This window comes from Anarhichas minor, unplaced genomic scaffold (genome assembly GCF_050575085.1).
Source record: "Anarhichas minor isolate MPS153535 unplaced genomic scaffold, ASM5057508v1 ptg000025l, whole genome shotgun sequence".
NCBI classification, from domain to species: domain Eukaryota; kingdom Metazoa; phylum Chordata; class Actinopteri; order Perciformes; family Anarhichadidae; genus Anarhichas; species Anarhichas minor.
Window position 1 is genome coordinate 10,707,466 of NW_027466471.1, and position 14,765 is coordinate 10,722,230.

Here is a 14,765-nt window from a genome sequence, read left to right on the forward strand (position 1 = left end):
ACAGAAGAAGGAATACTATAATAAAATACCTGAGGATAGTAAAAGAGAGGGTTTGCTCATCATAGTCAGCAGTGTTTTAGTCTTATTTTTATGTTTTTGTTTTTGGGGGTTGTGGGTAGGAGATTTCCAGCACCTGTTCGCCGCGCCGCAGTGACCATATACCAGGGGGGGAACTCAGTCGAGTGGCCAGGCCCAGTGCCAGCACCACAACAATCCACCACACACAGGAGGACAAGGGATTGGGTGGGGAGTTCTGTTATGAGATTGATTGGGTTTGTCATGTGTGTGTATGTGTGCGTTTGTGGAATGACTGTAGAAAAAAGAAAAAACGAGTCCTGTATAGATAATGTTACTATCAACACAAATAATGGGGAAATCATAATAACAGTAATGATGGAAAGCAAACAATGAAACAAACATACATTTAAAAAAAATATAATAGAAATAAACATCAATAATGGTAATGACTTATTATAATAATGATAATAATAATTAATTAAGTGCCATCGCAACCCTAAGTAATACTATCAAAGTGTAGTTTAAATGCTCCGCACAATAATGTACAACACTCATGTCTCCATCCAAGACAACGGTTCTCATTCATCGGTTGTACAGCTTCCCGTGTTTCTATTGCTCCACGGTAGCAGCGAGTGGGATGGGATGCTTGTGACCCCAGTTTTCCATTCCCAGCATTCACATCAGCCCGAACTGGCAGGAGAACCTTAATGCCCGCTGCCTACTACAGCAACCACAGCAGCTCTCTCTAGCCAGGGCACCTAGCACCGGAATAGCAGTGCCCCAAGCTATCCACTTCCAGCAGTCACATCAGCCAGCTTTAGCAGGGGAACCCGGGTCCAGGATGCCAGCACCCCTCGCTGACTACTTTCTGAAACGGCAGCAGTTGGCTCTAGCCAGGGCACCCAGCACCAGGATACCAGTGCCCCCCACCGAATACTTCCAGCAACCACAGCAAGCTTCTTCCTACACATCCGTCTCCGTCTCTGACTCAACCCTCTTGCTAACAGGATCCTCTACGGAGATAATCAACCGACGGACCCACACAATTGATCCGTACAACAGCCCAGGAGGGGGTGGAGAGGCCTGTATGACAGTAAGAAGCTCCCACCAGCCCAGCCGTCATCAAAACAACTTCTGCCAGCAGTGCCTATATCAAAGAAATGAGCAGGTACTGGACCAGTCCGTTTAAGAGTAAGCTCAAAGCTGGAAATCAACGGGACGAGGGAACTGGGTCTGGCTGAACCCTCAGCAGTGGAGCCTTCAGTGGCTTATCACCTCCACCCAAACCGTCGCTCTCTCGCAGTTTCCTCAAACATCTCTCTGCCTCGTAAAATGGAATGCCTCACCGCCTCTGTTTTCCAGAGAATGTATAAATACGCAGCACAGTTCGTGTGCTCTCTAAATGCGATGACTCTGCTATCTGCGTACCAGGTGGAAATCCTAGAGGAGATGGGCGGGCAGCTGGACTCAGGGGCACCTAACCCGGCCCTATGGGATGAGATTTGTGTTATTAACGATCTCATCCTACACTCCTCACGCGATGCAGTGCAAGGCAGCGGTCGTGTAGTGGGCCTTGCAGTCTCAGGTGAGAGGGCCCTGTGGCTAAATCTCTCAGGCCTCAGTGATGCTCAGAAGGCAGAGGTTATGGATGCGGCATATGACCCTGCCAAAGGTCCAGCTCTTGAAAAGGTGAGAGAGACAAGCACCCTCATGAAACAAGAAGGAGAAGCCTTTGACCTCTGCCCACGCCGTGGGAAAATATCACAGTGTGCGTGGTACTGCTCCGCCCTTGGGGGGACTCGATGGCTCTCTTGACAGGTGTCCCGCTGGGGGCGGTGTCATCCAGGTTAACCTTGACAACGGATGCCTCCCTATCAGGGTGGGGAGCAACCATGTTGGGCTGAGCAGTGAATGGCACCTGGGACCCGAGGCTGGCTCAGACTCACATAAACCTCTTGGAGCTCTGGGCAGTGTTTTATGCACTGAAGCATTTACTGAAATTTCTCCACGGACGCCACGTCCTGGTGAAAACAGACAACACTACTGTGGTAGCGTACATCAACTGCCAAGGCGGCACTCGCTCACTGCAGTTGCACAGGTTGGCTGGGAGGATAATCTTGTGGAGCAGCACCAGGCTCCTGTCTCTTCGAGCAACACATGTTCCGGGCGTTTTGAAAGGGGTGCAGGGGTGTACGGAGAGTGGACAAAGCAAGTTTGGCAGAAATGTGGCCAGGCAGACGTAGATCTCTTCGCCTCGCGAGGAAACGCTCACTGTCTGCTGTCGGACGTAAAAGCACCTCTGGGGGTGGATGTGCTGACCCACTCCTGGCCAACCATGCTGCTCTATGCATGCCCCCCCCCCCCCCCTACCTCTAGCCAGGGGGAGAGAACAGGGCTCATGAGCCTATGGAGGCGGTGAGGATAAAGTTAATTTTTACATTACAGTCATTTAGCAGAAGCTTCAGATTCTATCACACTCATACGCCGTAGCCACAGCTACGGGAGCATTTGGGTTAAGTGTCTTGCTCAAGGACACATCGACATGCGATTAGCGGAGCCGGAGATCGAACCGCCGACCCTCTATTTGAAGGACGGCCCTGCTCTCCACTTAGCCACAGTCGCCCACCATGTCACTTAAAACAGTGTTGCTCTTAGCTTTAACCACAGTAAAGCATGTGAGTGATTTACAGGCTTTATCCATTCACACTTCCTGCTTGCAGTTTTCTCCAGGGCTAGCTAAGGTCTGTCTGCTGCCCAACCCGGCCTTTGTGCCTAAGGTGGTGGAGTCAGCCTACAAGTGTCCCACGGTGGAGCTTTTCACCCACCTCCATTCTCCTCCTCAGAGGAGCAAAGGCCACTTTATGCCCGGTGCGAGCACTGCATGTGTATGTGAGTAGATCAGCAGGTTTCAGGAAAGTGGATCAGCTGTTTGTGTCCCGGGCCACTCCCCACAAAGGCAAGCCATTGTCATGCCAGAGATTGTAGAGGCCATATCTCTAGCCTATAGGTGTAGGGGTTTGCAGCCCCTCCAGGGTTTGAGGGCTCATTCCACAAAGTGTATGGTCACTTCATGGGCCCTGTTCAAGGGTGTTTCAGTGCAGGAGGTTTGTGCTGCAGCAAGTTGGGCTACGCCGCACACTTTTGAAAGGTTTTACAGGCTCAATGTCTCGGGCCATCCTTGGCACATGCTGTGCTAGAGGCAAACGCGCCAGAGTCCCTGTAATAGTCATTACCCAGCTAAATAATATTTGGCTTCAGGAATTTCATGCAATCCGGGAGTGGTCTATATCTCCCATAATGAAACACAGATCGACGTTAGAAAAAGAACTGACTGAACTTACATTAGAACTTTATTTAAGAGATGTTTGTAAATTTATGTTACAAAAAGCTAAAAAAGGGATTAAAAGGAGATTTATCTCTATTGTTGGGGTAAAATTATAGAACAATGCTAACATAAATGTAAGAATGTGTAACTCATTTTTGGTTTTCAAAAGGACTGTTTATAAAGCTATTTTTGAGGGTTACAAGTGTGAATGAGATATATTTTTTCTTTTTCTTATTTTTATATTACATTTTCTTGAGGGTAACTTAATTGGTAAGAATGTAGTATAGGCATAAGCATTATTCTTCTGCCTATGCCTTTTCAGTGATATTGTATACTAGATTGTATATAGGCTTTATTTATTGTATCGTGTGTGTGATGGCGGAATAAAACGACACTACGGTATATGAATGCATCACATTATTCAAATCTCGCTCAATTTCCTATTTGATTCTCCTTGGCAGGCCTCCCTTCAAGATCAACGTGTAAATGTTAAAGACAAAAGTGTGTGTGTGTGTGTGTGTGTGTGTGTGTGTGTGTGTGTGTGTGTGTGTGTGTGTGTGTGTGTGTGTCTTCTGGCAGTGAAATCAAGGATGAAAAAAATCTTATTCTAAAAGTGGTTTGATTCAATTATTTTATTATTGCCAACTATTTTTAATCATAGGCTACAGGCAATTTGGAAGACATCATTCAACATAAATAACATCAATTCTATAAATTAACCTTAAATAACACACCAACATATAATGAATAAATACAAAGATAAATAAATATCAACGTTGTCATTAAGTGTTTTAGTTCAATCAATTCATGCAGGAGGCTTTTGTGACTGCGATAGTCTCCACCCATCGCCTGGTAGAGTTGATGATTTTAAGGCCTCTTACTCTCATAGTGTAACAGTCTGACATTGTAACATTTCTGTGGCATTGTTTCAAGGCGAGGGTTCCATTTTGACCAACAGCTCTATTGAACTGATTAAGAAACTTTTGAGCATGGTTGAGGATGACGTTCTTGTCCTCTGTGGAAGTTAAGACATTCTCTAAGATTGTCTGCAGGTGCTTGTCGAGGTAGTCGTTGATGGCACAGCTGGAGGCATTGATTTCTTCTGTGGTGTTTCCTAAAGTTATACCCTCAATGAGCTTCAATGCATTTGGGCCCTCTTCTTGAAACACATGCTTGACCTGGAGGGGAAGTGAGAATCAATATGACAAAATCAATGATGGAGATCTCAGAAGCTGTGAGTTATCATAACTTTTGGGTTCAAAAGGTCCCTCTATCAACAGGAGCTGTAGTCGAAGAAATTCTTTACTTAATTAAAAGTGTCAATACCACACTAAAAATACTCCACTTCAAGTGGAAGTGCAAGTCCTGCATTCACAATGTACTTAATTAAAACAGCAAAATGTTTTCAAAGTATGAAAAGTAAAAGTACTCATTGTGCTGTAAAATGTTCCTTGTCAGTATTTTGCTGTTATATATTATACTTCTGGATCAATATACTGCTGCATTAATGTGTATGTTGCATTTTACTGCTGTAGATCTTTTTAAATCCTTTATGTTGGGTAGTTTAATCTACAGCAATGCATCATATTCTATAAGATCATCAGATGTTTGTGGTGTCAATCCTGTGAGAACCACTTATCTCTATAAATTCAACTTTTCATGAAACAACCTGGTTTTAAAATAGTTCATGTATATAGGATCATTCTCCCAACACTGAAAACGCAAACGTCATCCTTCAGTTTATGAGATGAATTCTAATAAAAAATCACCATATTTGGTGATACAGGGTTTGGACTAAACAGGAAGGGTATGGAAAATTGTAATCTGAAAAGTAACTAACAAGAAGTATACAGTTGCATAAAATGGAAATAATCAAATAAAGCAGAACCCTTGAATTTGTACTTAAATACAGTACTTAGTTACATTCCTGGTGAGGAGGCAACTTCATTTTGTAGCATGTTCTATTACATTATTTGGCTTTTACCACTAAATACATCTCCTATGAAATATAATTCTAAAAATAGGAAAACTTCTGTCAATGTTAATGCACTATATATGATATAAACTTAAAGTATGATGTGTTTACTTACATAATATTCCTCCGCTAGTTGTAGATCACAGAAGAAGGCAAAGGGTTCCAGGTTTGTCATGTTTTTCCGAATCGCCTCCAATTCAAATAATTGGGAGTCCACAAACAAGATCCCAATGCAGAAAAGCAGGAGCTCTGCAGGAGGTTAGACACACGAAAATATGTTAGACACACAAAAAACATCTGCATAGCAAGTCAGCCGGTAGCTTGCTCAAATTTAACTCCAATCAAGATCTCAGATTCAAAACTGATTATACTGAGAGAATAATATGCAGTAAGAAAATATTGCTTATAAGCTGATTTCTGATTTTTCAATCAATCAATCACTCAATCAATACTCCTGAAATCACAACATAATCATAAAAGTAACTCTAAAGCATTGTTACACCGAGGTGCTGAGTTTAAAATGTTCTTACTCTTTTACGGAAACAGAAATCCTCGATGAATTAACTTTCATTTAAAAACAGCTTACCTTTTCCAAAAGACATGGTTTGAATGTTGTCCTTGTGTTGTTGAGTTAATGCTCCTTAACTGGCACACAATGTGCTTATATATCGGAGGATTGGATTTTTTTTTTGCATGCCATCATTCAGTGGATGACGCCTTTGTGGTATTATCGTCCAAAGAATCTTGTTGTAAATGTTTCTGATTTGCATATAGGGCACTGTGCACCACAGTGGTTTAACGTAGGAAGGCAATGCCAACTGCCACAAAGTTATCTAGACATCTGATGTTTATCAGTTGAATGTTGCTATGATGTCATCAAACCTTAAGAGTGTAAAACGTTGACCCAATAAGGTTTATCTCTCAACATGTTGACGGATGGTTTGAGGGATGGCAGTGTTGGCCTGTCGGTCCAACACTTTGGTCCAGACTGAAATATCTCAACTATTAGATGAATTGTCATACATTTTTGTCCAGACATTCATAGTCAACAGAGGATTATTCATTCCCTGACCGTTCCTCTAGCTGCACAACCATGACGTTGATATCCATGGTTTTTGATGTTTGTGCTAATTAAGAAATATTAGCATGCTAACATGCTAAACGAAGATGATAAACATGGTAAACATTATACCTGCTGGACATCAGCACATTAGCATTGTAGGCTACAGCAACAAAGAGATAAAAACATTTTGATCCCCTGGGATTTGCAAACTCCAATGGAAAACAAATGTCTATACGGGTCAATGGATTGTAACATTACAATGTAGGAAGAAAATATACATATTCATATATAAAAATATGAAACTATATAACTCAGCAGGGAAATCTTTTTAAGATGTGTGTAAACTATTAGAGGGTGCCAGTGAGTGCAGTTGGATAGATTTCATTTGAGGTTTTTCAAAGTGCCATAGCAGGAACAACACAGATGTTACTAATAACGTTCACGATGGCTCAGTAGCATTAAGCCCCCCAGTCAGGTTGTTGAATTTGATAAATTTGTCATTTGTCAAGGCAATTAAGCATTTCATGGTCATGGTGTTTGTCTAAAACAATTCCTGAGCTGAAACAAGTTTTTCTCAAGTTTTATTTCCACTAACAATTAATTTCAATAGGCTTCATTGAATCCCTCGCACTGAAGTCACGACTCCATGCAGTGTTTTTGGAGTGAGCCCCGGCTGTTGCCAAGCAACTGACAACCATTTGTAAATAAACACCAGAGGCCTTTTCCCTGAAAGACTGACCAAAGAAAAGCTGACGTGTCATTGCATACTGTAGCTTGTGTTTCTCTTAACACATCTATGTAACTTGCCATATGGTAACAAATGCTGACATGAGCTCAAACAAGCTTTCTGCTGTGTTAGAGAAGCAGATTCACCACCTTTGTCTGAAGGACTTTCCCTGTGGATACGGCACCTGGGTGAGTTTTACATTGTTTTTTATTGTTTGCAGTGTTTTCTAGATTATCTTTAAAAAAATGATCATGTCTATTGAGTGGTTTAAAGCACTCCCATCACTGCATACAGTAGCTTAGATATAGATACTGATAAACTGAGTGATTATGTTCTCAGAGAAAGACCAAAGACAGTACAGAGGGAGCAGAAACAGAGGACACAGACGACCTCCTGGATCTGCTGAGTTGCCGTCACTCTCCATGGCGGCATGACAAGTCATGGAGCCCTCAGGCTCCAGCCCTGAGACGGCTGGCTGTGCTCACCCCTGAACGCCTGCACACAGACTTCATTTACAATTACTTTACTACACTTCGCATTGTGGACAAGGGTGTGAGTGTACTGAGTTGTACTTGAAATTTGACTCAACCAATGTTCTTGTACAGTGTCATTCTTAAGAAATGAATGAGCATTCTGTTAAACCAAACCCATGATTTTGTATAATGCACTCCAAAGTATTATGGCATGAAAGTTTTTTTTTTTACAGAAATGTAACGTTTTCCAGCTCAAAAGGGTGCTTTATTAGCTTCTCTGAGCATCAGTACAGCAACAGACTACCTTTGCACTCTTATCTTTAGGTGCATAACACCATAATGTTTGTAATCTTACAGAAGCATGCATAAACAGAGGCTGGGGTCCATAAACCTGTTGCCCTGGTGCATGCTGGGAGGCTTTCCACTATACACCCACCCTCCCTGGACACTACAATATGGTATTTGTTTAAATCACAAAACTTGTTTTAGTGTCCCTAAATCCATATTATTCTGATATAGATGTCCAAAAAATTGGTAATTGTTATTATCCTGATGTTAGTTAGAGTAATCCCCAAATCTCAAAGTTTGTTATTGGATCCCCTAAATCCAAAAATGGACATGAAAAAAACAGAGGATCCCAAAAATAGATCACATCTTCTTCTGGTTTCACAGTATTTTCAATGAGTTTCTGGTTCCTCTAATGGCTGAGAGGCTTTGAGTAACCACTTAAATTGTAACACCTTGTGACAACTCTCCTCCTGACCTTGTTTAAAACACAAAGAACAACATCAGTAAATGCTGATGCTTTTATGCAATTTTGAAAAGTTGTACTTGATGTTTTGTCTGTGTTGTGTTTAGGTATCAGTCATCGACGACGGCCTGTTAAGGTTCTCAAAGCTGGAGGAATTGGTGCTAAGTGACAATAAAATCACAGAAATCCCTGCAGAAAACCTTCCCAGCACTTTGAAGGTCAGTTTGCTCTGCAAAAGGTTGTCATGAAAGGGTGATTCACATCGATCTGCCCTGCTTTTCCATCAAAGCAAAGGTAAAACACTTGCTGTGCCGTCACTGGGTGAAGTATGTCAGTGTAACAGAACTGACTCATAGATCAAAGTTTAGCAGATGTTGTGATGTGGGCATGATCAACTTTGAATGTAAATGTGTTTTTTTCAAAGATTTTGGAGCTACGTGCCAACAGGTTGTCTGCTCTAAACAGTCTCACCAACTGCCTCCCTCCCCGCCTAGAATACCTCAGCCTCGGCTCAAACAGTCTGGGTTCACATGATGACATCTTTCATCTTACTGGAAGACATTGGTTAGTTCACAATCACACACACACACACACACACACAGACACACACACACACACACACAGGAAGTGGGTTGAACAACACATACTGACGTGATGGCAGTGTGTTCGATTTTCAGTGGCGACACCTACTGAAAAAGTGGTGACATAGTGATGACAGCAGTTGATGCTGTGTTGGGTAGAAAATCTTTTGATGCCACCTTAAAGAATCACAACTTCTAAATATTGTTTCAGTAGGAGCAGGGAGTTCACACTTTTACAAAGTTACACCCACTTTGTAAACTAAGCTAAGCTACGCGAAGTGGTGTATTAAAGCTGGGAGGCAGCTTTGGACTTCAAAGGGTGATCAAAAAATGGCATTAATTTCTAGTGAGGGCTAAACCACTCGTGTTTCCTGATGAATTTCAGAAGGCAATTACATTGAAACACTCTGAAACACATAGCTCATTAAATCTAAAATGGTTGTCATATTAGTGAGCCATAGGGGAAATTATTTTCTCAAGCCTTCCTTCTTTATCATCAATTAAACAATATGTAAATGTCTAAAAACAGTATTTCACATCTTATGAAAACAGTTGTATAATGTATAAGTTTGAAAAAAGAAACCTGGTGATGTCATCAGGATTATCTCGGCTTGCGACTTGTTGTTTTTTATGTTTTTTTGCCATCAGAATTCATTTCTGGTGGAGTAGAGAAGACCCTTAGACAGCACCGTTTAGAACATGTACAGAAACTCTGGGACATACAGCTGTTTTTAAATGAATACAAAAAATAACAAAAAGATATTAAATATAGGAAAATACCCAAATTAAAGTTAGAGGAGGAGGGGTTGCTTGGACTTGGTGCATTTGGGAATGTTTTATTTAAGAATAAATCATTTTTACTGTTTTTCAAAGTTGTCAGTCTTGCTGTACAACACATTGCTGTTCTGTAAAAACAATGACTGTCTCTGACCTCAGGCCACAGCTGGTGTGTCTGGACCTGAGTGACTGTGAGTTTAAGGACCAGCGGGCCCTGCTGAGCGCCCTGAGCACGCTCAGCTGCCTCAGGACGCTGGTGCTGGAGGGAAACCCATTCACTCTTGCTCCCTCCTACCCAGGCTTCACTGTGGACAGTGTTCCACAGCTCTCTTGCCTGGACACCTCATGGATCTCCGCTGAGGAAAGACAGTGTTTTAGGGGCTTGGCCAAGAACAGTGGTGAGACTGTTGACTGTGCTGTCAATTAGTAGGTCTGAGTCCTGTAAACATGGGCTCTTGTTTCTTTTAAATTTCCTAAATCAGCAGCTTTGTCATTTTTTCCATATGTACAGATCTGATAGTGGACCGCGCATCAGCCACAGTGAGTGTGGGCAGGGCGAGGGGAATCCCAGACCCATTGATGAGAGTGGAAGAAAACGCTCCAGACTTCCCTGTTGTCAACTACGGCTATTTTATCACATACGAGTTCCTTAGTCATCAAACTGTTAACCTGGTGACGTATCCTTCCAACAATTTTCCCTCTCTTTACATGTCTTACACTGTTCAGAATGTCACATGTGACAAACGGTTTTTTTACTCACATGCCCATATGTACATTTCATATGTCATTGGTTGTGTTCCACAGTTACAGTTCATTAAGAATGAAATTCCCTCTTTGTTATACAATTAGATTAGATTAAATTTTATCGTCATTGCACACAATAAGTACCATATCAACAAAAACCAGTTAGGCATCTACAGTATATTTGTTCAATGCACATAAGCGCCTTTAATTCACATCCGTTTTATATGTGCTTTGTTTTGTTAGTTATCTTAAAACAAAGATAAAACACTGTTGAATGGGGAAAATGGAGTTGAGATGTTGTGTAATCATGTCCAGAAACTATCTTTTAAATCAGCAGTTTTTCTTTCTTCTCTTTTGCTGTTACCAGAACTTCGACAGGGAGTCTAAATCTGACGCAGCAAATGTAATAGAAGATGATGCTGACCTACAATCAAACAGAAATTGTGAAAAAGAATCGTGCAAACAGTTAATGGTGTATACTGAGGAAACCTGCCATGATGTCACACATGGTAATAATACTGCACTCATTTGAACTGCAAAGTTTTCACGCCTCCAGGAAAATCTATTAAATCACAAACCCTGATAGAGCCGACTCAGTTGTTGAAACAGGATTAAAAAAACACACAGGTTGTAATTGCATGACATTCAGTGCATGATGTCAGTGTGAGGTATTTTCTTATCAGTTTCTGTAGAATTTACTCAGCTGCCTTCAGAGGAACATACAGTCAGAGGAAAGTTGTACACACCCTGAAACTGGATGATGACTGATCCTTTATCACTTTTAACACTTTTCTTAACTCATTCTGAGATTTCACCTATGTGTCTCTGACTCGCCAAAAGCCTGACTTATATATATTTTGTTTATGTGTTTTCTGCGGCCATATCTTTGTGCCAAACTTTCACTTGTGTATTATTCTGATTTTTCTACAGTGTCAGGACACAGCACATCAAAGCTGACCTGGTCAGAGTGCATGGACTTCAGTCACACACACACGTACATTGTTGGTGATCTGGGAGGCTTAAAGAGATTCTTCAATAAAGGACTTTATCTTACAATAGAGGAAGAAAAAGTAAAAAAAAAATATGGTTTGAGTGGGTAAACGTTCAGACGCAAAATGCGTTAGGACTCATATTCTGGCATTTGACATTTTAGGTCCTGTCATGGCCTGCAGCCTCTGAAGACGTCCCGTTAGCCAAACCCAGCCGACCTGTAAAAGAGAAGAAAAGCAGGAAAGGGGAAGAAGTGAGCTCATCATTTAATTCCTACTGAATCACAAACTGTAGAAGGACACCCCTTGTATTAGTCAGTGTTAGAAAAATAATGAATTAAATTAATATATCTATTTATCAGGTTGAGTGGATTTAGGACCAAAAAGCAGAACTCAGACACAGGTTTGAAAAAGGTTCACAAGCAACTTTATTTGAGTCAATGTGTTTACAGGATAAACAGTACTCAGGTAAACTCAAGTATTAGTTCGAGACAAACAAAGCAGGCAGCAGCATTTGTACAATGGTGGCAAACTGAACCATCTGGCAAAGACTGGAGTGTAGAGCCGGGGTAGAAATACAGCAGGAGCTTGACCAGTGGATGGGTCTCAGGTGTGCATGGTGATTGGCAGCAGGAGGGAGACTGAGTGCCACGCCCAGATCTATCTTCATAATATAGTTTAATATTGTACATATAGTCTTAGGCTGGCCAATAACCAGAAGGTTGCAAGCTTTATTATTTATGCTGAATTGATTCCAGTTATCTGCTGATGACTCCAGTGTCCAATAAATCTACAGCAACTGCCAAATCTACTGATGTGCCCTCGGGCAACCTCACAATGAACGAGAAGCCCTGACTTGAGGCTCATTTCAGCCTCTTAAGCCGCCGAAAAAGCTGCAATTGTGTTTCTGCAGTTGTGAAAGAGAAATTTAAATTAAATAAGAGACTGTTCAGAAATTATTTTCAGGGGTAGAGGGGAGGGTATTGTAATTTCTATTTTGGTTGATGCTGCTGCAGTCTGACTTAATGGAGAGAGCAGGTCAGGGTGTTTTATTTTCACCCAAAATGTATATTTTATTTCAGCCTTCCTTATAATAGTTATAAGGTAGTACAAATATTTATGTTATGTAATTTTTACATCAAAAAAGACTATTGTTGCATGTGCTATAGTTTGTAAAGGTACATTTTGCAGAGGATAACAGTACCTTCGCTGTATCATGGTTTTAATAATATGGCAATTGTTGGTGCACATTAGAACTACTAGATACCACGGCATAAAGAAACAGTCCACCCACAGGTAAGTCAACCAGAGCTTGTCACATCAGCTCTGTGTAAGTATTAAAAGTCTATTTTGACAGATAAAATTAGACTGCATCTCAACATGATAATTTCATGTCTGTGGTATCTTCCTAAGTCTCCAATCAAATCTGGATCCACTAAAGACAAGTCTAAAGACAAAAAGAAAAAATCAGTACCAGAGCTGTTCCAGGACGCCCCCATCAGAAGAATACTAGGCTCTGTCCACATCCCCCTGCACAGCCTGGTGACAGGAGGACAAAAGGTCCTTGTCCTCTGTAACGTTGGGGCTCTGCAAACTGAGTCTGAGGTGGAAGCTACACAAACACTTGAAAAGGCGAGAGGACATGCTCAACAGGTGTTAGTAGTACAATCATAAGCTTGTCCATTTCACATGAACTATTGTTGCAACAGGAAAAAAGTTGAATTGAAATCGGGACTTATATGTGAGATATGTTTTTCACTCATCCTTAGGATCTGGGAAAGACAATTAAAGAGGACAAGAAGAAGGACAAGGAATCAAAGCAGGGAGGAGGCAGCAGTACTAAACAGAAGAATACAGCAGCTTCAAAAGGTTAATCATCTGAACAACACATAACTGTTCCAACTGTACAGGGAATATTTTTAGATTGGTTTTGACATAAATGAGAACTGAGGAAATACGTTTAAAATAGTGTTATGTTTAGGGTGGACTAAATGTATCTACACTGAACAAAAATATACATACAACACTTTTGTTTTTGCTCCTATTTGTTATTGGATGAAATAAAACTAAACCTTTCCTATGCACATAATAGACTTATCGCTGAAATGTCGTGTACAATTTTGTTTAAATCTACCTTAGTGAGCTCCTCTCTTTTGTCAAGATAATCCATCCACCTGACAGGTGTGGCATATCAAGATGCTGATTAAACTGTGTCATAATTACACAGGCGTGCCGAGGCCTGGCCACAATAAAAGGTCACTCGAAAAATTCAACATAATTACACAGATGTTGCAAGCCATTGGCATGCTGATAGAAGGAATGTCCAGCTGCAGCGAGTTGTTGTGAATGTGAATTAAATGTTTATTTCTCTACCACAAGCCATCTCCAATATCATTTATACGACAATTAGGAAAGTCAGATCTTTTATTTCAGCTAATGAAAAAAACAATAAAAAAATAAGTGTTCCGTTAATATTTTTGTTCAGTGTTGTAGATGTGGTTTGTGTCTCATGGGGAATATTACTGAAGGAAGTGTGTTTTTTTTAAAGAAGTATTTAGCATCCAAAGGAAAAATTAAAAGGAGTGTGCTTTGATTGATCAGTCAGTAAACGACTGGGGCGAAGTGGAGAGCAGGAAAATACTTCAGAGGGTCGGCGGTTCGATCCCTGACATGTCGATGTGTCCTTGACCCCAAAATTGCTCCCGTAGCTATGCCTATGGTGTGTGTATGAATGTGATAGAATCTGAATTGTAAGTCGCTTTGGATAAAAGCATCTACTAAATGACTGTAATGTAGTCTGCTTAAAATCATGAACACCATTTGATCTCGTCTTATGTAGGCAAAGTAAAAGGAGGGCAGGAATGCAAGATGGACGTCCACACAGACAACTCCGTGTCCGTCCAACTGGAACCGGTGACTGTGGAGTTCAACGTGGAGCTGGAGAAATGGCAGTCTGCATCTGAAGCTCATCAACTTCTGCTCCCACAACATAACTCCTTGAGCAAACAGCCAGTTTTGTCTTAAAGCCAGATTAGCAGCTACACCAGGTTTACTTCCTTTTTCAGTTTGACCCACTGTACACCAGGAACCATATTCCTCCAACTAGTCCTGGCCAGGCTGGTTTATTGGTGTAGCTTCATCTCAAGTCTAACAAGTGTTACAAACTCACCAGAAAAATAAAATACACATTTTTTCCTCACGTTCCTCCCTGCATTCCCTCATTACTGGTGAGTATATCGTAGAGATGAATATTTGATGTTTCCGCTACATGGAGGCTATTGTGTCACCTGGAGAAATCTAGCAGCATAGTCCAACTGATGACTACGTGCAGTCATAAACAGA

At 41.2% G+C, this 14,765-nt stretch overlaps 1 protein-coding gene across 1 annotated transcript; it reads left to right on the plus strand.

The window, feature by feature from the left end:
- The first annotated feature begins 7,209 nt into the window (after positions 1–7,209).
- On the plus strand, positions 7,210–14,586 carry LOC142957446 (leucine-rich repeat-containing protein 43-like). The gene is made up of 12 exons (XM_076099283.1): positions 7,210–7,296; positions 7,448–7,660; positions 8,440–8,550; positions 8,757–8,896; positions 9,850–10,088; positions 10,202–10,362; positions 10,802–10,943; positions 11,365–11,504; positions 11,588–11,677; positions 12,837–13,055; positions 13,193–13,292; positions 14,263–14,586. Exons 1-12 carry the CDS (start codon positions 7,210–7,212, stop codon positions 14,445–14,447), a joined length of 1,827 nt encoding a protein of 608 aa, XP_075955398.1. The 3' UTR covers positions 14,448–14,586.
- The last annotated feature ends 179 nt before the right edge of the window (positions 14,587–14,765 follow it).

What these genes read in the sequence shown, in the direction of transcription:
- LOC142957446 (XM_076099283.1), top strand. Translation starts at nt 7,210, where the DNA reads ATGAGCTCAAACAAGCTTTCTGCTGTGTTAGAGAAGCAGATTCACCAC. An exon ending in TTCGCATTGTGGACAAGGGT is followed by an intron (nt 7,661 to 8,439) that starts GTGAGTGTACTG and finishes TGTTGTGTTTAG; the next exon opens with GTATCAGTCATCGACGACGG. An exon ending in ACCTTCCCAGCACTTTGAAG is followed by an intron (nt 8,551 to 8,756) that starts GTCAGTTTGCTC and finishes TTTTTTTCAAAG; the next exon opens with ATTTTGGAGCTACGTGCCAA.